Source organism: Taudactylus pleione, unplaced genomic scaffold, assembly GCF_031769625.1.
Source record: "Taudactylus pleione unplaced genomic scaffold, aTauple2 ptg000110l, whole genome shotgun sequence".
NCBI lineage: Eukaryota > Metazoa > Chordata > Amphibia > Anura > Myobatrachidae > Taudactylus > Taudactylus pleione.
Window position 1 is genome coordinate 149951 of NW_028284512.1, and position 26924 is coordinate 176874.

The following is a 26924-nucleotide window of genomic DNA, read 5'->3' on the forward strand; positions in this document are numbered from 1 at the left end:
ATATTTAGATAGCAATTTTACTCACTGTGAGAATATGTTGTATTAATGTAAATGAGTTGTGACTGACTGTGAGCGAGAGTCCCTGGTCTAAAGTCTCCTCAGATACTGTTCCTCAGATAATGACAGTGGTCTATAATGGTATCTTTCCTTCTCAGATACAGTTCCTGGTCCCTATTCCCCTCAGATAATGCCCCTGGGCTTCTCTCTCTCCTTAGAGTATGCCTTCTGCCAACATCATCCAGGATCCTCTTCATATACAATCCACAGTGCCTGTCCTCCAACAGATAATTGCCCCAATGCCTATCTTGACTATCCTCCTCATGGCATGATCTCCATTCTCCTCAGATGTTGCCTCCAGTTCTTGTCCAGCCCGCGTCTGACTGCAGGTGGCTGGCAGGCCTGGGGACATCCTAAGGGCGGGAAACCTAGATAGGCGGCTGCTTCCACTCAGTGGCATCCCCTCAGCTCGGTCTACCTCTCAAGCAGGGTAGTCATAGCTCTCATCACTCACCGGGTGGAGGTGCCGAGGAGTAGTGGCGGAACCACGTTTCCAAACTGCGGTCCGTTTTTTGGGCCGGATTGGAGCAGAGGATGGGCCGAGTCAGTTGGGATGCTCCTGATCTACAGCCATCTACCAGTCTGTCTCATGGCCATCTATAGGTGTCAAAATACAGCTGCAGACACTCATGGGTCTCCTCCTCCTCCTCCCCCTCCCCTCCCCCCCATGAAGAGCAAGGTAGTGTTCAGAAATCTCTCTAATGTGACGTCACCCACTAACAACCCTTTGGCTGTGAAGAGTGACCGTAAACATCCCTGCCAGATTCGTGCCCCAGAATGCTGTGTGTACGGCACTCTGGGGCGCATGTGCCGATAGAAAGTGCGAGGAGGGGAACATAGTCCCCCTCTGAGGAACTCCCTGCCCAGTGCTCTGCCCTGCTAATTTGTGGGTGTGGAGCATCTTTTGGGCCTTGGGGAGGAGGGGGGATTATGCTGGCTAATAAAAAAAATTTTTGGCAGGGGGGTCGGGGTTATCTAAAAAGAAAATGTAACTTATATAGTGACATGGGGCGGGCAACTAAATTGGGCACCCACTGTCCCTGGAGGGAAGGGTGGGGGCTCTGCCACAGGTACCTATCATAACTAGGAGGGGGGGGGGGGGTTGTCTAATTATTTTTTTTAAGTACCTTTTAAACTTAATTACATTTTATTTTTTTAAATTACAATTTCTGTGCGGTTGTGACAAAAAAAAAAATAGTTAAGTGGTTAAAAGACAAACTTTTCTACAACACGACACAAGTGCTATAGACCATAGTATAGTCAATAAACCTGCTCCACCATAATCTGAATATGTAATAATTGTAAATTACCTCATATAATTACACATATGTGGTTTTAAAATGTATAAACTGTTGCCATTTGCACAAGGAGAACATCACTCACCCATGGTAACATACGGCAGCTTGTCTGTAGATCCGTGAGGATAAATGCTGTATAGATGTGGCCCAGTACAGTCAACGCCTCCTAGCACAAGCGCAGCGCCAATGTAACCTTGGTATCTGCGGGTAGCGGGAGAAACAGCAAAGGTAAGTAACGACATGGTGACCAACATTGTCATACTACATATTTCATGGTAAGAGACCCCCACCATTTGGAGATCCCCCTTCCCTCATGGTATTGTTAAATATCTTGTATAAGTTGGAAAAAGTTGCCCAATGCAAGAGTTAGCTTTATGCAAACACATAGAACCATAGCATCATTCAGGATAGATTTAGATCTAAACTTAAAATCTCAGTTTTGCAGATTGGTCCGTATTTCCCCAAATTAACACTACGGCCTTCGGCAGAAATGTTGACCCACTAACTAATTAAACTACAACCCCCCACAGGACTTACAGCTGAATCACTACAGGGAGAAACAACCTCTTACAACCATGAACAATTTTACTGAAACCCAACTAGCTCGCGCCTCCCCGCTGACAGCTGGAGCGTTAAACCGAGTATAAGGATGCACGCCGACAAGGAACTCGCTGACTAAATGAGACAGCAGCTTTATCTTCATAAAACCGATTCCTCATCTGTGTAAATGATACAAAGCTCCCTTTTATTTGACACCTTTTACAAACTTGCTAAAACCAAAGTAGTATCATGTAATTGATTTGCGAAAAAGTCTGACGCTTGACACTAAGCCAAAGGCAGATACCCAGATCTCCTTTCCTTAAAACTTTAAAATGATGTACACTCTCCTATTTGCTTTCACGCAGTGATGTATGGTGTCTGCCTAGAGCTGCTGAAAATTCCTTGCAGAATTAAACTGTTCCGCTGCTACGCTTGGTATAAATATTTCATGGTGGAGCTGCCATGCAGAGCCTCTCTCCTGCTTGCTTTTTTTCCTTGTCAGACAAATGAACACCGCGAGAAGCAATTCAATCTCAAACGCAGACAACTCTTCACATTCCTGTAAAGTAAAGCTTCAGAACAATGGCTGACGAGACGGAACCCAGAGAATTGGGAACGTTATGATTTGTCAACACAGTTTGAATATTGTCTTCTCTTCGGTGGGGTTTTAACTTTCTCCCCACTGACTGTCAACAAGCTGATTTATGTAGAGGTACGTGCACATTCGCTCAGTAGGCTGACATTATTAGGTACGGCTTGGCCCATGGAGTTTGCCGTTTAGCCGCCTGCTGTAAGGCACAACAGTCCTCTTGGATGTTGACCTGAGCAACAGATGACATTGGTTTTATTTCCAGACAAAAGTACCAAAAACTGTAAAAGAAAAACAGAGCAAGTGCCTAACTACACCAGACCAAGCCATTTTTCTTTTTTTTGCCCTCCAATTATTCATTTCAAAGTGGGGTTACAGTATTATCGGGGGAAGCGCATGAGTCCTTTTTTACCATATGGCCCCCGACTCTCGTCTTTTTCATACACTCTGAGCAGAGGCTCCGGATCAGGAGCAATGCTGGATTTTGTTCAATCGCTGAATTAAGGATTCTGAAAATGTGTCTGTTTCACTCCAATGCACCACACTCTGATTGGTGTAAGACATCACTACAGTAAACACCTATTTTTGCAAAAAAGGCAATTTAATTTTTCAATCCCAAGCTCTGCCATTACAGTCCAGGTTTTAAAAATATCCATGCTTGAGCCCAGCTGGTCAAATCCAGTGTTCTCCCCAGAAATTTTTTCCAGCCGGGTGGCATCCAAAAGTAGCCGGGTGGGGACCTTCGCAATTATGCGTGCGCTGGGAAAAGGGGTATCTCCCTTACCAATCCAGCCCAACATGTCTCAGGCTGCTCCCCCACTGGCTCTCAGTCAAAAGTGCCCATTATACAGTGCCCCCTGTAGTTTTTCCCCATTATGCATTGCCCCCTATAGTTTAACTTTGCCCTTATGCATTGCCCCCTGGCTGAAGTAGTGCCCCCATACTGGTCCCTTATGTAGTGCCCCCAGGCTTAAATAGTGCCCCCAGGTTTAATAGTGTCCCTTTATTCAGTGCCCCCAGGCTGGCCCCTTATGCAGTGCCCCCAGGTTTAATAGTGTCCCTTATTCAGTGCCCCCAGGCTGGCCCCTTATGCAATGCCCCCAGGTTTAATAGTGTCCCTTATGCAGTGCCCCCAGACTTAAATAGTGCCCAGACTGGTCCTGGCCCCAGCCCAGCACTTACCTTTACTTGCTGGCCTCTCCCACTGCCTCGCGATGACGGGATCTAACTAGATCCAGCAGGCATGCGCGGCAGGCTCATGTCGCGGGTAACGTCACCAGCACAGTGCATCACTGGGAACACTGGCCTCTAAAGCAATCTGAGGCTTCTTTAGCCTCCGGTCACATCAGAGGCCAGCGTTCCACAGCGGGAGTCGGCGGGGAAAAGTGCCGGGCGGGCTGTTTCTGCCGGGCGATGCGCCCACAGAAAACAGCCAGGGGAGAACACTGAAATCAATTTGATTGAGGTACTAATTAAGTCACCTGTGCGCAATCATGGATATCCTTAAAACCTGTACTGTAATGGCAGAGTTTCAGAACCTCTGCTATATACTTATATCACTTTAGACGGGAGATAGTATGCGATAAAACACTTAAATAGCTCCCTAATAAGGATATGATAAAGTTTTAACTCTCAGCAGCCATAACAGAGTTGATCAATGCTCCGGTACCAGGAACTTGGTATTTACACTGGCTTTTGTGTACACTGACTTAAATATGTATGTACCTAAAGTGTGCCATTAGCCGAAGCTTGTGATCAGTAGATCTGCCAAAGAAGGGCGATTCTCATGAAGGTGCTGGTGAGTAATACAAAGCTATCACATTAGGAGGTTTTGGACGGAAACCACAGAGATTTAATCGGGTGACAGACTTACACACACAGCTCCCCTCGCTAGCACAGTGACTGGTATGGGACTGGATGTTGAATACTTGGGTAAGGCCCCAACCAAAATAGAACTTTGTTTGGTGTAGCCTTCAACAGCAAACTTCCCAGGTCTCACAGACAAATGTATGGTTTATTACTCACCTCACAGCCAAAAGCCATATATACATTAAAAAAAAAAAAGTGAATCTTATTGAATTGTTGAATCAATTGTGTAGCATGCACACACTAATATACAATAAGCCATGTGCTAAAAGCACAAAGAGACCATCACAGGATTTTCTCTAGATCAGCTGTTGTAGTTTCACAAGTCCCAGCATGCCTTGCCAGAGTTTTAGCATTCCCTAATAGCAAAACTGTGGCAAGGCATGCTGGGACTTGTAGTTTCACAACAGCTGGAGAGCCACAGGTTAGCCAGGCCTGCTCTAGATGATTAGCAAGCAAGGGAGCTTGATAATGGTGATTTGGGATGACTGAAACATCCCAGTATTAGTTTATGACCAACAGAACATTCTGTGGGTGCCTTCTTGTCCGCTGTTAATTCAACACCACAAATTCCTATATCATGCGGTCCCCTACTCTAGACAAAGCCCTATTATGTTCCTGTTTCAAAATCATACAAAATACAAATATGAATCAACAATATAGATCTTGGAAACAAAAACAGCTCAAGCAAAGCCTGATCAAAAAGGGCATTAAGCCTTACCAAAGTCCATTTAAGTTATTAAACAAACAAAAACTAAATTGTCCCTCAGCACTTGAAAGCAATGTTACCTGAACAGCATCTGCTTCAGCATGCGGTTGGCAGTGGCTACTCTGGGCATCCGTCCCGTGGATAGAGAGTGCAGCTCCATGTTGGAAGAGATCATCTGGGTTGTCATTTCTGTGTCGGCAGCTGTTCCAGCACCGCAGCAACTATAGAACAAGTCCAGAACAGCAAAGAGTCAAAGAAAAGAGTAATATAATAAGTCCGTAGCACTAAGTACTGGAATTGAAACTCTGTAACCAATATAAAGTTACACTTTATTAAAAGCAATAGGAACATTCGCCTACTGTTTAAACAACATGGAGGTAGAACAAACAACGATGAGAGCGCAGCTTATTAGTGTATTAGAATCAAGAACAGTCCTGGCTAACCTGTGGCTCTCCAACTGTTGTGAAACTACAAGTTCCAGCATGCCGTGGCTCAGTTTTAGCATTCCCTAATAGCAAATCTGTGGCAGGGCATGCTGGGACATTTGCAGTTTTTCAACAACTGGTGAGCCACAGGTTGGCCAAGCCTCATCTAGAACATCACTGAGGAAGCAAGACATTTAATGGGAAAAAGGTTTATAAATAGCCAATTTATTCACTACAAACCAATGACATTACTGGTTCCTAACAGACACCTCAGCGCGGCAGGCTGGTCTATAGGCGCGTTTACAAACGGATAGAGTTTTTAGCGTTTACTGTATGCCAGGAGTGAGTATATTTTGCCATAATGCCAATGTGCGTCTGGAAGACTTTCTGTTGTACAACTATTTGCCCCACTATCATAGGTATGTGGCAATAAATGGATTAGGGCAGCTTGCCTTTTCCTCTGCCTGTGCCCTTGAAAGGGGTACATGTCAGCAGCTGGAATACTTGTTATTGTTAGAAAGTTTAGGCTTTAATAAGTGGCATGAGGGGTAAAAGGCATCCTCACATGATTGGGAATGCCAGGAGAGAGGCTGCTTAGTAGCATACCCAATGTGCTCAATAGTCAGCTGGCTAGCGCCATCTCCATGGATGCTAACGGATTCTGCCCTGTAAAAGTGGATGTAGTCAGTCTACCCGTGGCCGGAATCCAGACACTGAAAGCCCGACATGGGACTAAAGTTAGGGTGTTGAAATCCTGTCGCCCATCATTAGCCCCATGACGAAATCCCCGGCATACCGAACGAAGGCAAGCTGGGCATCTTAGGTTGTAGCCAAGGGGGTGGAGGTTACATTTAGAAACCCCCAGGGGAATTTAGGGTTAGGCACCACTAGGGAGAGGTCAGGATTAGGATTATCCCCCCCCTTCCCAGGAGGTTAGGCGTAGAGTGCGGGAAGGGGGTTTAGGCACCAACGGTGGGAGGTTAGGGTTAGGCACCACTAAGGGGGGGGGGTTGTTAGGGTAGGGAGGGTTAGGCTGCTTACCAGCCCCAGTCGGTATTTTGATCTGTCAGTCTTCCACTGTCGGTATTTGATCCGGCGGCTATTTAGCCACCAGGATTACATACCGATTCCCTGAAAAAGAACTGAGGGCTTATGCAGTAGCCTACAAGATGCTGGCACAGGCGTAATTTTGGCGAGTTAGTCTGTATTTTTAAATCCGCAATCATTTTAAAAGGCACCTTTCATCAGTGTTGGGGACATGCCCAGCACTGACAGAGATGCTGGGCTGCCCCCAAGCGCTCCCTGCATGCGCACAGCATCTCTCTTCACTCGCCGGTGATTGTTTCACGGGAACTCTTACCCAGCCTGCGAGACACTGCAGATGTTTCAGCGGGGCATTGCCATAAAGGCAGGGCGCATTTCAGCACTTCCAAATCGGGCAGGGCCCTGCTAAGACAGCCTGGCAGGAACACTACAAATAAGACATATGCAAAACACTGCTAAGCTTATTTTTATTTGGAAAAAATTCTCCCATAGCCTTATAAACTGCCTAAAGATATTAAACTCTCCGAGTGTGTGGTAGAGCTGGATTTACTTTGTCATCCACAGGCAAATTGTGTCATTTGTGGGTAGTAACTACCAAAGGTAACTCCCCACATTCATAAGGAGAAATTCTCAAATTACAAGTAACAATTAAACTAGGCTGTGCTCAGTGTAAGCACTGTTAATGCAGACAACATTTAGAGGAATGATCTGAACGATGTTCCCTAACACCTAAAAAACAAGACACTTGTTCCTAAACCAGGTGCTGTGGGGCCATGGGGTACCGCAGAGCACATGCCGGACTGCCGCAGGTCGGTGGTCCAGGTCCACATCAAATTATTTATGGTGAATCTGACAGGCAATACTAGTTCTGGAGACTGACAATCATAAAATATGTGGACAAACAGCAGCACAACCCTGTGCACCACCACATAACTGAACCGAAGGATGACATATAAGCACAATTTATTTAATTTAATATTCTTTTCTGAATTTCTCAATAAGAAACTTTTGGCCTAAAGGTGCTGTGAAAAAAAATGCTAAAACACTCCAGGGAACCGTGATTCAAAAAATTTGAGAACCGCTGCACTAAGATGTCGCAGTGCAATGTGTGTTTAATAGCATACTTAAAGCACTGAGATGTGATCAAGCACTGAGGTTATGATGGGCTTCTGTGTGTTATAAATTTACCATAATATGAATAATTCTGAATTAACCCCAAAAAAATGTCAAACTTCCAGGGCCAGAAGAATTGCAGACCAGGTAACATTTTTTACAGCAATGCAGTACAGTTGTGTAATTCAACAAACGTAACTGCAAACCTGTACTGTTAGTTTCTGATGCCACATGTTGCTCCTCAGTGCGGTAGTGCAAGTCTAGGAGTATCCTGTCTATTTTGTCAGTTTAACGTAAACTCATCAAACGTAAAACACCAAAAAACTATAAATCCCCTAATAAATTCCCAAATGTATTTAGATTTGCAGAATTCACACTATTTTCACAATGACAGCTTTTAATGACATCAATCAATAAAACCTACAACAATGACTAAGACTAAATGCTGGGTACACACCTGGGCAATGGATCGGACAACCAATTCAAAACGATTTGTTAAGTTGTATGCACAAACCATATTGTGCATGCACACTTACCAATACTCCGCCTGGTATGTCTGCCCACAGGAACTGGTAGTGATGTCATTGTCGGCGGTACATGGGACAGCATACCAGTTGATCAGTGGGTCGGCCGTGCAGCCAGCCAGATGATATGCAAGATATATCGGTATCGGCTGTGCTGCAGGGCCGATGTGATGTCTGAACGACGTTGTTCACAGACATATCTTCTGTACACATAAACAGATGCACTATGCGATGTGTCGTACGTTGGCTACTTGAACCTACCAATTGCCATAATCTGTTGCTGACCAAAATCTCACATTCATCTATCCAACATCTCTATTTTAAGGACATTTATTAGACATCAGGCAATAGAGTTGCCTGCTGACCCTTCCCATCAGGTCACACCATGACCTTCTCATCCACAGACTGCACACACTTCAATAAATACCACGGCTAAGCTCATTGTTTGCCCAATCACAGAGACTCCGGAGCCTCATTTACACAGACTCCAATAACCACCAAGGATAAAATTACGACGCTTATGCATTACTGTTGATGTGACCCATTTTAGATCGTAATATATAATGGAAGTTCATGTAAGACGATATCTGATTAATTCAGAGATGTGATCAATTTATCAGGACCCTCATCTATCTAGTAATAAACTACTTATTTCCACAACCTGTACCGAATATCATATGGATACTTACTAGACATTGGGGGAAATATAATGGATCTTGGAACAGTTCTTGTCAGCTACAATCATCCCTTCGGTGGCTCTTGTATCAGCACCAAGTATAACCCCATCCTAGGATAAACAGAAAAACTCATCAGAATAGCCCAAAACAGGTTCTGGTGATTCTCACATGAGGGCTGGGTGTACACACCTGGTGATTCTCACATGAGGGCTGGGTGTACACACCTGGTGATTCTCACATGAGGGCTGGGTGTACACACCTGGTGATTCTCACATGAGGGCTGGGTGTACACACCTGGTGATTCTCACATGAGGGCTGGGTGTACACACCTGGTGATTCTCACATGAGGGCTGGGTGTACACACCTGGTGATTCTCACATGAGGGCTGGGTGTACACACCTGGTGATTCTCACATGAGGGCTGGGTGTACACACCTGGTGATTCTCACATGAGGGCTGGGTGTACACACCTGGTGATTCTCACATGAGGGCTGGGTGTACACACCTGGTGATTCTCACATGAGGGCTGGGTGTACACACCTGGTGATTCTCACATGAGGGCTGGGTGTACACACCTGGTGATTCTCACATGAGGGCTGGGTGTACACACATGGTGATTCTCACATGAGGGCTGGGTGTACACACATGGTGATTCTCACATGAGGGCTGGGTGTACACATGGTGATTCTCTCATGAGGGCTGGGTGTACACATGGTGATTATCATGAGGGCTGGGTGTACACATGGTGATTATCACATGAGGGCTGGGTGTACACACATGGTGATTCTCACACGAGGGTCTGCATGTACACACATGGTGATTATCACATGAGGGCTGGGTGTACACATGGTGATTATCACACTGCAGTGCACAAAGCTTCAGTTGCTTAGACTGAACGTCAAATTGTCCTCTAAGAAGAATGAAGTATGTGTTTTCCTCCTTACTGTAAGGAGCCTTTGTAGAGATGGAGTCCCCAACGCTTAAATAGATAATAGTAAATTACCACTGCTAATTAGGGCTATCCAACTAACCCCAAGGGTCCAGCACTTATCGGGGATTCTTTTTTCAGTACCTGATGTCCCGAAAAGTGCAGTGTTTTGATCGGCGCAATGGCGAAAACACATAGGTCCATAAACTTATCATGGATCCTATGTGTTTTTGGCAGAATTATCCTATTTGTTAGCCTTAACAAATAGGATAGAGTGATGATAAAAAAAAAAAACAACCCACACCTCTAAATAAGAGAATAATCGGAATGCGGAAAGTTTTTCACCCCCAAAAATATATATCTGGGCTAATTGGATATCTGCATTATTTTATATAGCATATACACTAAACCTTTTTTCCAGTTGCACATGAACTACACGTTTTACATTGAGGTCTGTGAAGCTAAATCAGTTTACATGGGAGAATATTATTTTTTTTTTTTTTGAGTAGTATGTGACAGCCAATGTAATTATTACAGTGATGACTCAGGAATGAAGCTGGCCATGAACTGCACTATTAGCCTTCTAACTTGCCAACCAGACATCTAGGTGAAACAATAATCATGCAGTGTAAGGGTGCAAGTGATAATTGACTGCTAGTGTGAAAACCCCCAAAAAACTAGTGAAAAAGGTCAGATCAACTGGTTGGTTAAATAAAACAGGTTTGATTTAACTAACCCAACCAGCCGATTATCGTTCCAATTTAGGGAACAATTTGCAACGATTCTCAGCAGAAGTGAGCGTACGCTGGCCCTCATTCAGAGACGGTCGCAAGAAGCGATCACTTTCTCTGAATGAGGGCGGCCGCTTCACTTTTCAAGTGCGGCCTCCTGGTCGTTAGCTAAGCTGTGGGTTAACACCCACAGCTTTAGCGACCGACCAGGGTGATGGTCGCGATGGTCAAGACCATCGCGACCATCGGGGCTTGCGTCGAGACCCTAAGGTTGGGTCTCGGCAACCGCAAGCCCCAGGGAGCTTCCTGCTCTGATCGAGCAGGAAGCTCCCCACTGACATCACTGCTGATGTCAGTGGGGCCGCCCACAAAACGGCAGGCAAACGCCTCCGTTTGTGAAACCACCCCCCCGCCATACCTACAAAACAGGGCGAGCTGTCGATCGACCGACAGCCGCCCCTTTTGTAGAGAGCTCTGCAGCAAGAGAAATTCTCTCGCTCTAGGATTGCGCACGCGCCGTGCTGCCGCTGCGCGTGTGTAGAGTCAAAACATCGACCCGGTTGCGAGCACTCAGCGTTTGCGACTGGGTCTGAATGAGACCCACTGTCCTCTTACTGCTATATGTAGCAAAGAAAAGAGAAAAAACTGCATGGGAAAAAACTGTTGTGGGGTCCCCCTGATTTCAGTACAGGTTGAGTCTCCCATATCCAAAATGCTTGGGACCAGGGGTATTATGGATAACGGAATATTCTGTATTTTGGAATATTTGCATATCATAATGAAATATCTTGGGAAAGGGAGCCAAATCTAAACACGGAATGCATTTATGTGTTATATACACCCAGCCTGAAGGTAATTTTATACAATATTTTTAATAATTTGTGCCTTAGCCAAAGTTTGTGTACATTAAACCATCAAAAATCAAAAGGTTTCATTATCTCAGTCATGCCAAAATTATTCTGTATTTCAGAATATTTGGATATGGGAGACTCAACCTGTGTAACCATTCTGAGGTTGTAATCCGTATACCCTTTCCAAATCATCTCTCCTACTTTACTACCTGCAAATATGGATCATATTAATGTACTTCTACAATTTGATTTATTGTTATTTGGATACATTTCACATTATTTGCTTTTTGTTTTACCAATTTACAGCTGTATTATTAGTATATGTTATAAATTACTGTTGTTTATTATGTACATTGATCTTCTTATTGAGTAATGAGAGCTAAACTTATAAAAAGGAAACCTTTGAAAAGTACTAAAGACTCAGATACATACCTTGAACACAATTCCGACAATTGTGGTCCCTGTTTTGCGAGCAGCGGGGAGCGTACGTCCTTTCTGCACAAACTCTTTTTCCAGAAGTGCGTTCCTGTGGATTAATAAACACTATTAAAATGAGTAATATTTACAAAGCTTGGCATTATCTATAGATTCAAAGCATGACTACGCTGTATTTTGAATAAACAAAATAGTACAATACTCAATGTATACTCTTAAAACAGAAACAAAACTTGCACAGCTGTCACTTTATTACATTTTAAAATGTATTTTCTTGAAATAAAGCGGAAGTCCAGTGGCTGCTCCATGCAACCATTTCTCAGGGCTCCGGCGCCCATCTGAACGTTTGGACCGTGAGGCGCTATGCAGGAGGAAGTATCTGGCAGCATGAACTAAGACAAAGGGGGATATTTACTAAAGGTCGATTTTAATAGATTTAAAATTGATCAACATCGATGTGATTCTGGGGATAAATCACACATTTACTAACAGACAATTTTTGATTTAGTTTTTTTAAGTACTAGTAAATGTGTGATTTAGCCCCAGAAACAACATCAATGTTAATAGATTTAGATCGATTTTAAATCGATTAAAATCATCCTTTAGTACTAAATATACACCGAAGACTCAAGCTTGCAGATTCTTATTAGCCCTCCAGCTCACACCTATTTCACACCCATTCTAAAAAGATGAACGATATCAACACGTCTGAGTGTGCAGCATTCAGCAACCATATATTCTGAATCCTTTATGTAGTCGATTAGTCTAATTTGTTAGGAGTGTAGATCTTCCATCCAATGTTCTTAGAATTATAATTCTTTAGGCTTTTAACAATAAATTGACTTATGGCATTTATTTTCAATAAGGACTCAAAGACAATGGGCGACATTGACTTTCCAATAAAATCTATCGGAGGTTTCGGCATCACTTTAGGATCCGCCATATATATGAACAGGGGCCGCAGCCGATATCGGATATATACTGCGGTCCACATAGGTTTCTAAGGGGGTGCGATTTTGCAGGAAGTATCAAGCTCCAGAAAGCATAACTTTCTAGATGGTATTAGTCATTGTAGGCTATTGGTAACTCTTCGCTTTTTTTATTCCTTTGGATCCCTCTTCAGTAGATGCTGCTTGCACATGTGCAGACCCACGGCTGCGCATATGTAATACAACTGCCGGGTTTGGACATTGGGGAGCTGTCACGTATAATGAATTCCGATGGACACAAATGCTGGTAAGTATACGATCGTAGTTACAAATAAGTGTCCTCTATATGACTGCCACTGTCTACATTCACAAAGCGGCAAATCTCTTAGGGTGGGTGCTGGAGACCTGGATGGCCATGTGGAGAGGTTTGGGTGGTTTACACTTACATCCCTCTTGCACCCATGTTTCTATGAGGCAGATGTACTAAGCTCTGGAAAGTGATAAACTACAAACCAATCAGCTCCTGTCATTTTTCAAACACAGCCTGTAACATGAGTATTAGGTGCCAATTGATTGGTACATTATCACTTTCCATAGCTTAGTACATCTGCCCCATTGTGTTTATTTTATTTGCAACAAACACATTTGATACTAGTCATGATTTAAACCTCTAACCTCTACAGCTGAAATAATTTCCCTTGCGGTTTATGAAATGTTGCCAAATCAAGCACAATATAGCATAATAAATTCCCTTGCAACTTCAATGGAACGTTCTCAAACAGCCAATCACAAGTGGTTAACTAGTGCTGGCGACCGTCATCACCCGCTACTTGCAACTGACACCCCACTACCCACTAATTATATATAGGCATGTATATATGCTCACAAATTTGATCACATCCATTTGATTTACTCAGCAGACACAAGTGCTCCTACCCTGACTATCCAGGCTCAAGGAGGTGTAAGTGGCAGAATCTGCATGGGCGCATACATATGTGCCAGCTAGTTAGGGAATGCACAAAGTGAATTCACGCCATAATGGCGCGGTACTCACACTGCATCAGCTGCTTATATCCACAGAGTGCGCATTATTAAGGATGGACATTGGAATCAGATAGTTGGCGACCATCGATGGTCCTGATTCAGCGTTAATGTGTTTTCCATTCAATATGGGTGTACAATTCTTGCCAACATTGTAACAGAGCATCGTGCATGGTTATCCATCACCTAGTTCCCTAGCGATGGCTACTACATGCCACTATCCCATGGCCATCCCTATACAATATCATCAGGTTATCCTCACTATACAGGCTGCCCATTGAAGCATAACATTACTCCTGGCTGGCATCCTCTCCATCAGCACATAGTGATACAGCCTGTCCCTGGCACAAAGCTCGTATGGCTGAGTCACGCCGCCGCCCGGTCTCTCACCATGCATTGCCACCCTCACTACTACCCCTACTCACTGATACCCTCCCGCTGGCACCTCGCCCCTCTCATCTCACCTCCTGCAGTTCCCGAACCCAAACCCGCCGACAGGAGCAGAGCGCACAGTCACAGCTGCCATCTTTCCTGAGAACAGCAGAACTTCCGGCGCCGGGAGAGAAAGACCGGACAACTTCCGCCCCTACTGTGTCTCTATGTGTCAATAAAGTTATCGTAAATGCAAAGTCACATTAGGCGGATGTCTATCTGACATAGGACTACAACTACCATGATCCCCTGCGAACGCGTCATCGTCCACAATGCCCTATACGGCTCATCGGAATTGTAGTCACTATCACTACTACTCACTACTAGCTGATTGATGCAAATAGATAGATAGATAGATAGATAGATAGATAGATAGATAGATAGATAGATAGATAGATAGATAGATAGATAGATAGATAGATAGATAGGTAGGTAGGTAGATAGATAGATAGATAGATAGATCTCAGGGGGGGGGTCGTATGTATATATAACCCCCCTGCATGTGCAAATAAATATATATATAGTGTGTGTATACAGATGTATATATATATCTATATACTAGGGATGTGCGCCGGACCATTTTTGCCGGATTTGGATTTGGTTCTAATTCGTCGTCCGGCTTTGGATTTGGATTTGGATTTGCCAAACTGCGGTGACTGGCTTTGGATTTGGATTTGGATTTGGATTTTTTTACAAAAATTGACAAAAAAAGCTAAAATCACATAAATTGGTCTTTTTTTTCTTCCTAGAGTATTATTAACCTCAATAACATTAATTTCCAGTCAATTTAGACCATATCACAGCTTATAATATTGTTTTCAACATTATTGGCCAAAGGTTGCAGTGAGCTGACTGGTTACTAAGCGACAAAGCAGCGGCACAACGACACAGACACCACAGTATAAAGCACATCTATGACACATTGCCACACAGCAGTGGCAGAAATGAAAAGTAGTGCACCCACCCAGTGGGGTACGGCCAGCAGAGTCACAGTACTTGTTTACAAAGTGGGCTACGGCCCTAGGAGTCACAGTGCACAATCTTATTAGCATTACACCGCACATAGGGCCTGATTCACATTACACCATAAAGTAGTGTCTCTTATTTATGTTACGACACACAGTAGTGCCCCTTTTACACAATGCCCACAGTAGTGACCCTTTTACACAATGCCCACAGTAGCGGTGTCCCTTACACAATGTCCCCCAGCAGTGGTGCCCCCTATGCAGTCCCCTTAGTAGTACGGTCCACTATGCAGTGCCCCCAGTTGAATGCTCCCCAGTAGTATGCCCCCCATTAGCAGGCCCCCCCAGTAGTATGTCCCCCATTAGCAGGCCCCCCCAGTAGTATGCCCCCCATTAGCATGCCACCCAGTAGTATGCCCCCCCAGTAGTATGGCTCCCCCAGTAGTAGGCTGCCCCAGTAGCAGGCCCCCCCAGTAGTAGGCTGCTCCAGTAGTAGCCCCCCCTGTAGTATGGGCCCCCCCCCCTGTAGTATGGCCCCCCCTGTAGTAGGCCCCCCCAGTAGTATGGCCCCCCCAGTAGCAGGCCCCTCAGTAGTATGGCCCCCCCAGTAGCAGACCCCCCCCAGTAGTATAGCCCCCCCAGTAGCAGGCCCCTCTGTAGTATGGCCCCCCCAGTAGTATAGCCCTGCCCAGTAGCAGACCCCCCCAGTAGTGCAGACCCCCCCAGTAGTATAGCCCCCCCCCAGTAGCAGGCCCCTCTGTAGTATGGCCCCCCAATAGTGCAGATCCCCCCCAGTAGCAGACCCCCCCCCAGTAGTATAGCCCCCCCCAGTAGCAGGCCCCTCTGTAGTATGGCCCCCCCAGTAGTATTGCCTCCCCCAGTAGCAGACCCCCCCCAGTAGTGCAGACCCCCCCCCAGTAGTATAGCCCCCCCAGTAGCAGGCCCCTCTGTAGTATGGCCCCCCCAGTAGTATAGCCCCCCAGTAGTGCAGACCCCCCCCCCCCAGTAGCGCCCCCGGACCTTTGACAAGTAAAAAAATAAAAAAAATAAAACTTACCTGTATCCCCGCTCCCGCGCCGTCCGCTCTGTCACACGCTGAGGAGGGAGCCGGAAGATGGAGCTCATGTGTGAGCTCCAGCCGGCTCCCTCCGTGCAGCAGCCAATGAGAGTCTGTGTGACTCTCATTGGCTGCTGTAACAAACACACAGCTGCCGCTGGCGGCTGTGTGTCTGTGTCTGTGTAGGGCAGAGCGCTATCACTGCGCTCTGCCCTACACGCGAGGAGACCTGATGTCGGATTCTCTAGTGAGAATCCGACATCAGGCGGCCGCCGTTCGGCCCCGAACGGGGATCCGAGTCAGGCGGTGAACACCCGAACAGGGTTCGGGTGGACTCGGATCCCCAATGTTCGGAGCGGTTCGGATTCCACAGAATCCGAACCGCTCATCTCTACTATATACACACATACATAGATGCAAATACACAAACACGCTTATATACAAATACATATTCCATACACAAAAAAACCTTACGGTTTCACATGTCCCAATAAGGATTCTTAGACATGATCTGACATTTCATAAAACCTACTGAATTTCTGCCACTCAAAAGACGTGTTCCTTGCGCAATACAGATATGGTATGCCATCGCACCCTGTGGTTAACTGCAGATTCAGCACTCTAACAGAGTGAGATTGCTGTTACTCACAAAATGGTGGTGCTGCTAATTCACAGAATTGTGTGCTCATTTGAATACACACATGCAGTCTATGCAACTGAAGTCTGAGCAGAAGACAGAGCTGCGCAGATGAGACAAGAAGACAGAGCAGTTAACTACAGGGTGTGATGGCATACCATATCTGTACTGCGCAAGGAACACGTCCATTAAGACGGCAGCCAATTTCATTGCTTTTTTAAGTTTGAGTGGCAGAATTCAGTAGGTTTTGTGAAATGTCAGATCATGTCTAAGAAGCCTTAATGGGACATGTGAAACGATACGGTTTTCTGTCTATGGAATTTCATTATTGTTTTTTATTTATTAACCATCAGGGATGGGAGCAGCAAACCGGGCCACCTGCAGGGGAGAAGAACAACAAAATGGTACAATAGCGCTGGTGTTCGAGGGGAACAGCACACAGTAGGTGTTTCAGGGGTGCAGAGGGAGAGGCGACCGCGGGGGCAGGCGTGCGGGGCAGTGCACAGGGACAGCAGTGGGGGTGCGGAGCAGTGGCAGCAGCAGTGCAGAGGGATTCACTGCCGCTGATGGTCCCAGCCCTGAATTGCTTCTTAAGGCCCCTACACACGGAATGATGTGCTCACGATGCGATACTGTGAACGATTTCCCGTGAACTCTCCCAGGCAATCCAGGACATGATATGGTGCTTAAACAGCACATTTTGACATAAGAACTGTAGTTCTAAGTTCTAAAGATAGCTGACTGCATGCACTGATCAGTGAGATACGTGATGCAGGTATCTGTGTAAAATAAATTATTCAGAGATGCACGTACGGATCAGTGCGATCCGTGCCACTTGCATTTGAGATAAAAAAAATCAATAAGACACAGATGCATGGATGAATCAATGAGATACGTCCATGCATCTGTGTTAGAAAAAATTAAAACAAGTGAAATTTTTTTAAAAAAAATTTGTTTTCCCTCCCTAAAGCACAACCAGCCCCGGGATTTGCACAGCCGGTCCTGGTTGTGAAAATACAGGGAACAAACGACATAGGGGGTACCCTATATTTAGCACAACCAGCAACCGGCTTTCAGAACCAGTCCTGGTTGCCAAAATACCGTGGACAAAAGACATAGGGGTCCCTGAATTTAGCGCAACCAGCACTGGGCTCAGTTGAGATGGTCCTGGTTTTGGAAATAAAGGGGACAAAAAGTGTAGGGGTCCCTTGTATTACCATAACAGGCACCGGACAATTACTAGCCGGGGGTTAATGCCACAGCCAGGGGAACCCTTTCACTGGATCACCCGGCCAAAGCATTACCCCTGACCGCTAGTCAGCCCAGACCAGGGATCCCTGGTCTGGGCTGACTAGCCTCCCCAGGGCACCCCAGGCCGGGACTGATAGCCCAGGGCTATCCCCGGTACCCCTGCTCTGGTGGGTGCCGGGTTCATTATGTAGTGTAATAGTGATAATAGTAAAAAATTAGGGATGTGCACCGGAGCATTTTTGCTGGATTTGGATTTGGTTCTGATTCGTCGTCCGAATTTGGATTTGCCAAACCTGTTGTGTCTGGTTTTGGATTTGGATTTTTTTTTACAAAAAAAACTAAAATCAAATAATTTGGGCTTTTATTGTTCCTCAATAACATTAATTTCCAGTCATTTACAGTTAATTTAGACCACCTCACAGCTCAAAATATTGTTTTCACCATTATTAGCCAAAGGGTGCAGTGAGCTGGCTGGTTAGCGACAAAGCAGCGGCAAAGACACCGCAGTTTAAATCACATCTATGAAACATTGCCACTCACTGCCACTCACTACTGAGTCACAGTACCATACCTCCCAACATTTCAATGAATGAAGGAGGGACAGGGGGGTGCCCAGAAAGGGGGCGTGGCTTCCGGGGAAAGGTGCGGAATCAATTGAAAATGGGGCTGAGTCTCGTGGCTTCCCCCGTTTTCGTCACTTTGGGAGCGTGCCCAGCACTCTCCGAGACGCTGGGCAGCCCCCAGGCTCTCCCTACACGAGTGAACAGATGCCGTGCGCATGCGCACTGCATCTGGTCTCTTCCTGCACACCCGCTGCTCTGCTATGCAGGGCAGCGGTTTGTGTTTCCCCAACTCCCACCCCCCACCGCGGGACACTGCGGCCCGCGGGCGGGACAGCGAGACAGTCCCACAAGAATGGGAGGTATGCAGTACTTATGTGTTTTGGACACACAGATGGTTAAGGCCCAAGGAGTCATGGTGCTTGTATACACAGATTGCTATTGCCCAAGGAGTCACAGGTCACAGTGCTTATACACACAGAGGGCTATTGCCCAAGGAGTCATGGTGCTTATAGCCTTATACACACAGAGGGCTACTGCCCAAGGAGTCATGGTGCTCATACACAGAGAGGGCTATTGCCCAAGGAGTCACGGTGCTTATACACACAGAGGGCTATTGCTCAATTAAGTCACGGTGCTTATACACACAGAGGGCTATTGCTCAAGGTGTCACAGTGCTTATACACACAGAGGGCTATTGCTCAAGGTGTCACAGTGCTTATACACACAGAGGGCTATTGCCCAAGGAGAGACGGTGCTTATACACACAGAAGACTATTGCTCAAGGAGTCACGGTGCTTATAGCCTTATACACACAGCAGGCTACTGCCCAAGGAGTCACGGTGCATATACACACAGAGGGCTACTGCTCAAGGAGTCACGGTGCTGCTTATACACAGAGGCCTACTGCCCATTTAGTCACATTGCTTATACAGACAGAGGGCTATTGTTCAAGGAGTCACGGTGCTTATACACACAGAGGGCTACTGCTAATTATATAAAGCCTGGTGTTTAAACTCTTTAGTTACAATGCCACGATTAAAACTTTTTCACGTTTGCTGGATCATGATGTAAAGAGTTCTGTATTTGCCACTAATTTCTAATTGGAATAATTTGTTGAGTGGTGAGCTTCAGGCTTTAAAGAATCTGGCTTTATACTCTGATATAATAATTGTTATTCAAGACCTCACAGTCTATAAAGCTGAGATTGAACGCCAGTTACAGGATGTTAATGTGTAGAGATGTTTACCTGAAGATCCTACAGCAGCGTTTTTCAACCGCTGTGCCGCGGCACACTAGTGTGCCGCGAGCGGTTGTTAAGTGTGCCAAGCGGTCAGGTCTGACCGTCAGAGCTGTCGGTCAGATCTGCCGTACTGCAGACCGGGCAGCACTGAGCTCTTCTGGGAGTCTCAGGCGTGCCCGGGCCACCACTTACAGTATGCAGACGCAGCAGCGTGACATCGCATGTCACACATGCCGCATTTCCAGTCAGCCCACTCGCCCGTGTGACCTACACCAATGAAGTGCCAGCTTTACATATCCGAACCAACCAAATACCAAATGTCTGACTATGGCACATGTTTGAATCCCATGCAGGATGAGCTCTGTTGTATGTATGTTAATACAGAGCATTATGTATACTTGTATGTTGTTCTATTATTAATTATATGTGTAAAAGCATAGACTAAGAAGTGGGAGGAGTCAGGAATAGTAAGGGGAGGAGTCTATTCCAGGAGCCAGATTTTTATGCCAAGGTGGGCCTGTGTGTTCTTTAAATGCCAGGGCCTATTTTTAGTCCCAGTCCGGCCCTGGACAGAGGGCTACTGCTCAAGGAGTCACAGTGCTTATACACACAGAGGGCTACTGCCCAAGTAGTCACAGTGCTTATACACACAGAGGGCTACTGCCCAAGGAGTCACGGTGCTTATACACACAGCGGGCTATTGCCCAAGGAGTCACGGTGCTTATAGCCTTATACAAACAGATGGCTATTGCCCAAGGAGCCACGGTGCTTATACACATAGATGGCTATTGCCCAAGGAGTCACGGTGCTACTGCTTATACACAGAGAGGGCTATTGCCCAAGGAGTCACGGTAACAGTACACAGTAGGATACAGCACAAGATTTTTTGTTTTTACTTATATCAAATATTTTTCCTTTTTTTATACTTTTTAAAAAAAAATTATTATTATTTTTTTTTACACTGGAGCAGATGGGCAGTACTTTAATCAGCAGCATACATCAGCACAGCCAATGGAATCTGGACACAGGCTACAACAGCCACTTTAATTAGCAGAGTAGCGCAGTATACATCAGCGTGCAGTCTTCCCCCCACCCTACAGTCACTTAACAGCACAGCCAATGGAGTCTCTGGAGTGTTTTGATTACTTTGCAGAGCTCTGCGCAGCATGCGTGCAGACTAACAAATGGCGCCAAGTCCCGGGCGCGGCACTTTATATAGAGGCCGAACATCATCCAAGTCTTGCGAGAATCCGACGTCGGGAGGATGACATTCGGCCTCCAAGTGGGATCCGAGTCAGGCGGGAACACCTGAGCAGCTGGACTCGGATCCCTGCTGTTTGGAGCGGTTCGGATTCCACAGAATCCGAACCGCTCATCCCTAGTAAAAATATTGTCTTTTGCTGTGGAACTACAGGTCCCAGCAAGCCTCCCCCACATGCTGGTAGTTGGAGAACCACAAGTACCAGCATGTGGGGCATTATGGGCACACTGGTACCTGTAGTTCCACTGCATAAGATATATAAAAAAACATTACACACACACACCGTGAAAGTACATTTTTATTAACACATACATGCACACTCACTATCTAAAATACTCACCTAGTATCCCTGCATGCATCAAAACACAGATGACCGCATGGTTTAGTGAGATCCATGTGGCAAGCACCTGTGATAAAAGACACAGATACACGGAGTGAGATCCGTCCGTGCAGCTGTGTTAAAAAAAAAGAAAAAAAAACTATGCAATGCCCCCCCCACCCCTCCAGCTCAACCAGCCCCAGGCTTTGGAGACCCAGTACTGGTTGTGCTAAATACAGGGGACAAAAGATGTAGGGGCCCTTGTATTAAGCGCAACCAGCACTGGGCTCTGAGCCGGTCCTGGTTCTGGAAATACAGGGAAAAAATGTGTAGGAATCCCATGTATTTACCAGAACCAGCACCAGACCCTTTCTAGCGGTGGGGTAATGCCACAGCCAGGGGAGCCTTTCACTGGGTTCCTGAAATGTAGCATCACCCCGGACCACTAGTCAACCAAGGCCAGGGATTCCTGGGGAGCTGGGGACCGCCCCAAAAAGGGATCCCCCTCTCCAGGGCACCCCAGGCCCAGTGTGATAGTCCGGGGCTACCCCCGGCACCCCTGGCCGGTTGGTGTTTTTCAGTTGATTGTGTATAATGTGGTGCATATCAAAGTTTAAATATTGTCTTTTGCAGTAGGACTACAGGTCCCAGCAAGCCCCACCCGCATGCAAGTACTTGGAGAACCACAAGTACCAGCAAAAGGAGCATTAAGGGCCCTCTGGTACCTATAGTACCCCTGTAAAAGAAATATTGAAATAAAAAAAGAACACCATTTGTTTTAATAATTTATTTTCCATGGCTGCCACCTCCCCCCAGGAGTACTGTCCTTAGAGTCCGCTGGTCCGTGTACTGTTATTGCCAAGCCCAGGGATGTTACATGGAACGTAGAGGACCTGATCCACACACATAGGAGGAGGTGAGTATGGATTTTGGTGAGTATGGATTTTTTTATTACAGATACCATATGGATTATCTACTTGGACAAGTGGACGTGATGGCTTCAGGGTTACATAGGTGAGTATGTGAGATAGTGTGTGTGCACATGTGTGTACATGTTTTAATAACATTTTACTTTCAATGGTGTGTGTCTTGTGATTATTTGAATATTTATTTTGCTGTGGAACTACAGGTACCAGTGGGCCCATAATGCCCCACATGCTGGTACTTGTGGTTCTCCAAGTACCAGCATATGGGGGAGGCTTGCTGGGTCCTGCAGTTCCACAGCAAAAGACAATATTTTTACTATCAACAAATGCACCACACTATTTACAACCCGGCACCTACCGCCAGGGGTGTCCTGGTGAGGGGGGACCCCTTAATTGGGGGTCCCCAATTCCCCAGGGATCCCCAGCCTTGGCTGACTAGCGGTTAGGGTTGATGCTTTGGCTGGGGGACCCGTTGAAAGGGCTCCCCTGGCTGTGGCATTAGCGCCCCCAGCTAGAAAAAGTCCAGTGCTGGTTCTGGATAATACAGGGGACCCTACACATTTTTTTACCCTGTATTTCCAGAACCAGGACCGGCTCAGAGCCCAGTGCTGTTTGCACTGAATACGGGGGACCCCTACGTCGTTTGTCCCCGGTATTTTGGCAACCAAGACTGGTTCTGAATAACCCAGTGCTGGTTGTGCTTAATACGGGGGACCCCTACGTCATTTGTCCCATGCATTTAGCACCATCGGGACTGGGTCTGCAATTTTTTTTAATTTTACACTTTCATTTTTTTTAAGCACAGCAGCACAGACGGATCTCACTGAGGGCCTAATTCAGACCCGCTCGTGAGCGCTGAGCGCTCGCTAGCGGGTCGATGTTGCCCAAGTGCGCATGCACATGACGGAGGCTGCTCCGTCGTGCGCATGCGCGACATCTGAATAACGACTGCCAAGCTGTCGTTATGGGTCTTGCACCAAAGGGGGCGTGCTGTCGATGGTGATTGACAGCACGCCCCCTTTGGTGGGCGTGCCGGGGGCGTGGCTGCCCAGACGGAAGCGTTCCCATGGGAACGCCTACCGTCTGGGGCCGGCCCCACTGACATCACTAGTGATGTCAGTGGGAGTGCTTTTGGCTCTGATAGAGCCAAAAGCACTCCGGGGCTTGCGGCAGCAAGACCCTACCACAGGGGTCTCGTCGCAAGCCGATGGTCACGATGGTCTTGACCATTGTGACAATCATTGAGGCCGCTTCAAAAAAGAGCAGGGACGGCCCTGATTCAGAGCGAGCGCTCTGTCAGAGCATCCGGCTCTGAATCAGGGCCTGAGCTCATCTGTGTATTTGTGTTTATTTTTATCACACACAGATGCAGGCATCACGGATCTCCATGCATGCTGTATCTGTCTGCCGGATTCGCCCACTATCCCCCCCCCCCGGTCCTGGCTGCAGATAACGGTTGCTTCTTTCCCCCTTGTCCCACCGCTGCTACTGCCCGCACTGGCCAGCCATCTTGGTGCATCCAAGTGAAGCCACAGTGAGTACACCTGCTGAGGCTGCGCAACAAATTGAAGCTTCCTATTGCTATAATGGCGCAAATGTGAGGTAATAGTTTAAAAACTGTAACTTTTTTAATTACCTAAACCCCAAAAGGCCCTTCCCTGGAACAATAGATAACAAATAAAACAAACTATAAGTCTAAATTCGCCCCCTATCCTAAGTTATGCCTTCTCAAAAATCCCCCATAGAGAACAGCAGAAAAGTGGTCCTAACTGAGAGCGTCAGAAAAAACTGACAGTTGGAAGTTTAGATTACTCACAAATCCTCAATTTTTATTTATTTTTGCCCTTAGTTTTGTCATGCAGCACTGAGCAACAGTTCTACCCGCCCATGCCAAACTTCAGCTCTGTACCTCCAATAGCTTTTGAGGTGTAGCCCCTTAAACACCATGTCCCCTCTCCGGAATCCTCTAAGGAGAATTAATTTTTTTTCGATTCAGCCTTAATAAAAGAGCATGACTGTGCCCTTATAATACACACACATACAAATATATACACGTACAGGTACATATACACACATACTGTCGCAAACTCTCAGATGGATAGTGGACGCAACCCGTATTCAGGGAATTGACTAGACCCATTCCTGAGGCGCAGAGTCTAATGTGCCGGCGATATTCACCAGGGACCCTCGCAAGAAGGTATGGACTTAGCTGCGTCCGACACACAGGTCATGGCCCTCAGGTTAGGTTTCTCTGTACAGGTGATGGTGACTAGTAGAGTGTAGGGAACTTGTAGCGTAGTAGACTTGCCAGGTCAGAACCAAACAGACGAGATGGTACCAAGGAGCAGACATAAACGGGTCACAGGGAATAGCCGAGGCCAGAACCAAATATCAAACACAGAACCAGGGGTCAGGCAGAATCGGAGTCATGAACAGGCCAAGGTCAGAACCAATAGTCAGGATATACACAGGAATGCTGGAGTATGGTAATGGAGCCTATACTCTGGCACCGCAGTGCTCCCAGGAACTACCTTTTATAGGTCAGAGTTCAAACTAGCCCCAATCAGCGCTTCCTATTTTGAGTGCCTGTCACTTTAAATCTTTAGCAGAGCGGCGCGTGCGCTCCTAAGGAAGCCACGGCCGCCTGCACACAGCTGCCGGGGAAGGAGAGGAACAGCTGACAGCGGGTCCTGGGGATCTCCCGCCCGCTGTCCCACGCCAGCCAGGACTCCAGCGTTGCCAGACCAGGTAAGACCTGGATTCAGCGGCGCCGTGACACATACAGTCATGGCCAAAAGTTTTGAGAATGACACAAGTATTGGTTTTCACAAAATTTGCTGCTTCAATGTTTTTAGACCTTTTTGTCCAATGTTAATATGGTATACTGAAGGAAAATTACAAGCATTTCATAAGTGTCAAAGACTTTTATTGACAATTACATTAAGTTTATGCAAAGAGTCAATATTTGCAGTGTTGACTCTTCTTTTTCAAGACCTGGCATGCTGTCAATCAACTTCTGGGCCACATACTGACTGATGGCCACCTATTCTTGCCTAATCAATGCTTGGAGTTTGTCAGAATTTGTGGGTTTTGTTTGTCCATCCTCCTCTTGAGGATTGACCACAAGTTCTCAATGGGATTAAGGTCTGGGGAGTTTCCTGGCCATTGACCCAAAATTTCAATCTTTTGTTCCCTGAACCACTTAGTTACCAAAACATCCTCCAAGAGCAACTTCTCCCAACCATCCAAGGACAGTTTAGTGATGAACAATGCCTTTTCCAGCACAATGGAGCACCTTGCCATAAGGCATAAGTGATAACTAAGTGTCTCGGGGGAACACAGCATTGAAATTTTGGGAGACCACACAGCAGTAGAGATTGGGGAAGCTATAGCAGCCTGGAGGTGTATAGGGGAAGAAAGTGTACATGCATAGAAAGAGTATGATATATTTAGCAATTAGGGAGCTGAATGTGTATACTGAATAAGATGGATGTATGGAGAGAGGATGTTGGAACCCAGTGAGATTGTTGTGGTGATCCAATAGGAAGATTGTGGGCACTGAGTGGGATGTAGGAGCCGAATAACTGCTCAGACCTCCATTGCATAGACTGCATGTGTGTATTCCAATGAGCACACAATTCTGTGAATTAGCTGCACCACCATTTTGTGAGTGACAGCAATATCACTCTGTGAGAGTGCTGAATCTGCAGTTAACCACAGGGTGTGATGGCATACCATATCTGTATTTTGCAAGGAACACGTCCATTAAGGCATCAGCCTTAATGATCGGAATTTCATTGCTTTTTGAGTGGCAGAAATTCAGTAGGTTTTGTGATCGCACTCACAAATGGATTTGTATTGTAAAGTGATTGACAGGAAGGAATCGTTTGAGGGAGGTAGCAGAGTGGCAGCAAAAATGCAGGTGTGTCATGGCCGTTTTTGGGGCATGTATTTGTTGTCAGCTGCGATCGTGTAAGAAGTGAAAAATGGCACCTGCATCTGCAAAGCCATAGTGCTACCGTAGCATCAATGTTCCTCGTTCTTGCGCATAGTCTGTGTATGTGTACGCAGTTGCACATGAGTTTACAATGTCTCCGTTGGTCGTTTATCTTCTTTTCTAGGTGGCAGCTTCATCTGCTAAGATTTGCAGTTCCAAAGCCTATGAAATCGCAATTGCAAATGCAATTACGTTCAAATATAAATTAGGGCCAGAATACCATATTGCTAAACTTTTACATTTCTCCAAGGCTTGTTTCTGCAAGCAATTAAAAAAAAAGGTAAAAAGATGTTACACTTAATTTAATGTAAATGCCTACAAGTTACACCTACATTATCAAGGGGTATAATTCCTAAAGTGAGAGTTTGTAGAAGTGGAGATGTTGCCCATAGCAACCAATCAGATTCTAGCTATTAGGAATTAGGTCAAAGGGGCAATCCCAATCCCTTTGATGAGGTATGGTATCATGTTTGCTGAAAACATCAACAAAGTTTTTGAAGAGTATAGGAAGATGTTCGGG

The 26924-nt window shown here is 46.0% G+C and overlaps 1 protein-coding gene across 1 annotated transcript in view; it reads right to left on the reverse strand.

Annotated features, from left to right (window-relative positions):
- Window positions 1–14340, reverse strand: part of PSMB7 (proteasome 20S subunit beta 7) — a 48270-nt gene extending 33930 nt beyond the window's left edge. The window contains exons 1-5 of the mRNA XM_088471088.1: window positions 14221–14340; window positions 11784–11877; window positions 8855–8952; window positions 5140–5280; window positions 1441–1556 (exon numbers count right to left, since the gene is read on the reverse strand). Coding sequence (XP_088327214.1) covers window positions 1441–1556; window positions 5140–5280; window positions 8855–8952; window positions 11784–11877; window positions 14221–14282 — 511 coding nt within the window. The 5' untranslated portion in view covers window positions 14283–14340. The remainder of the gene's footprint in view (window positions 1–1440; window positions 1557–5139; window positions 5281–8854; window positions 8953–11783; window positions 11878–14220) is intronic.
- Between the last annotated feature and the right edge of the window lie 12584 nt (window positions 14341–26924).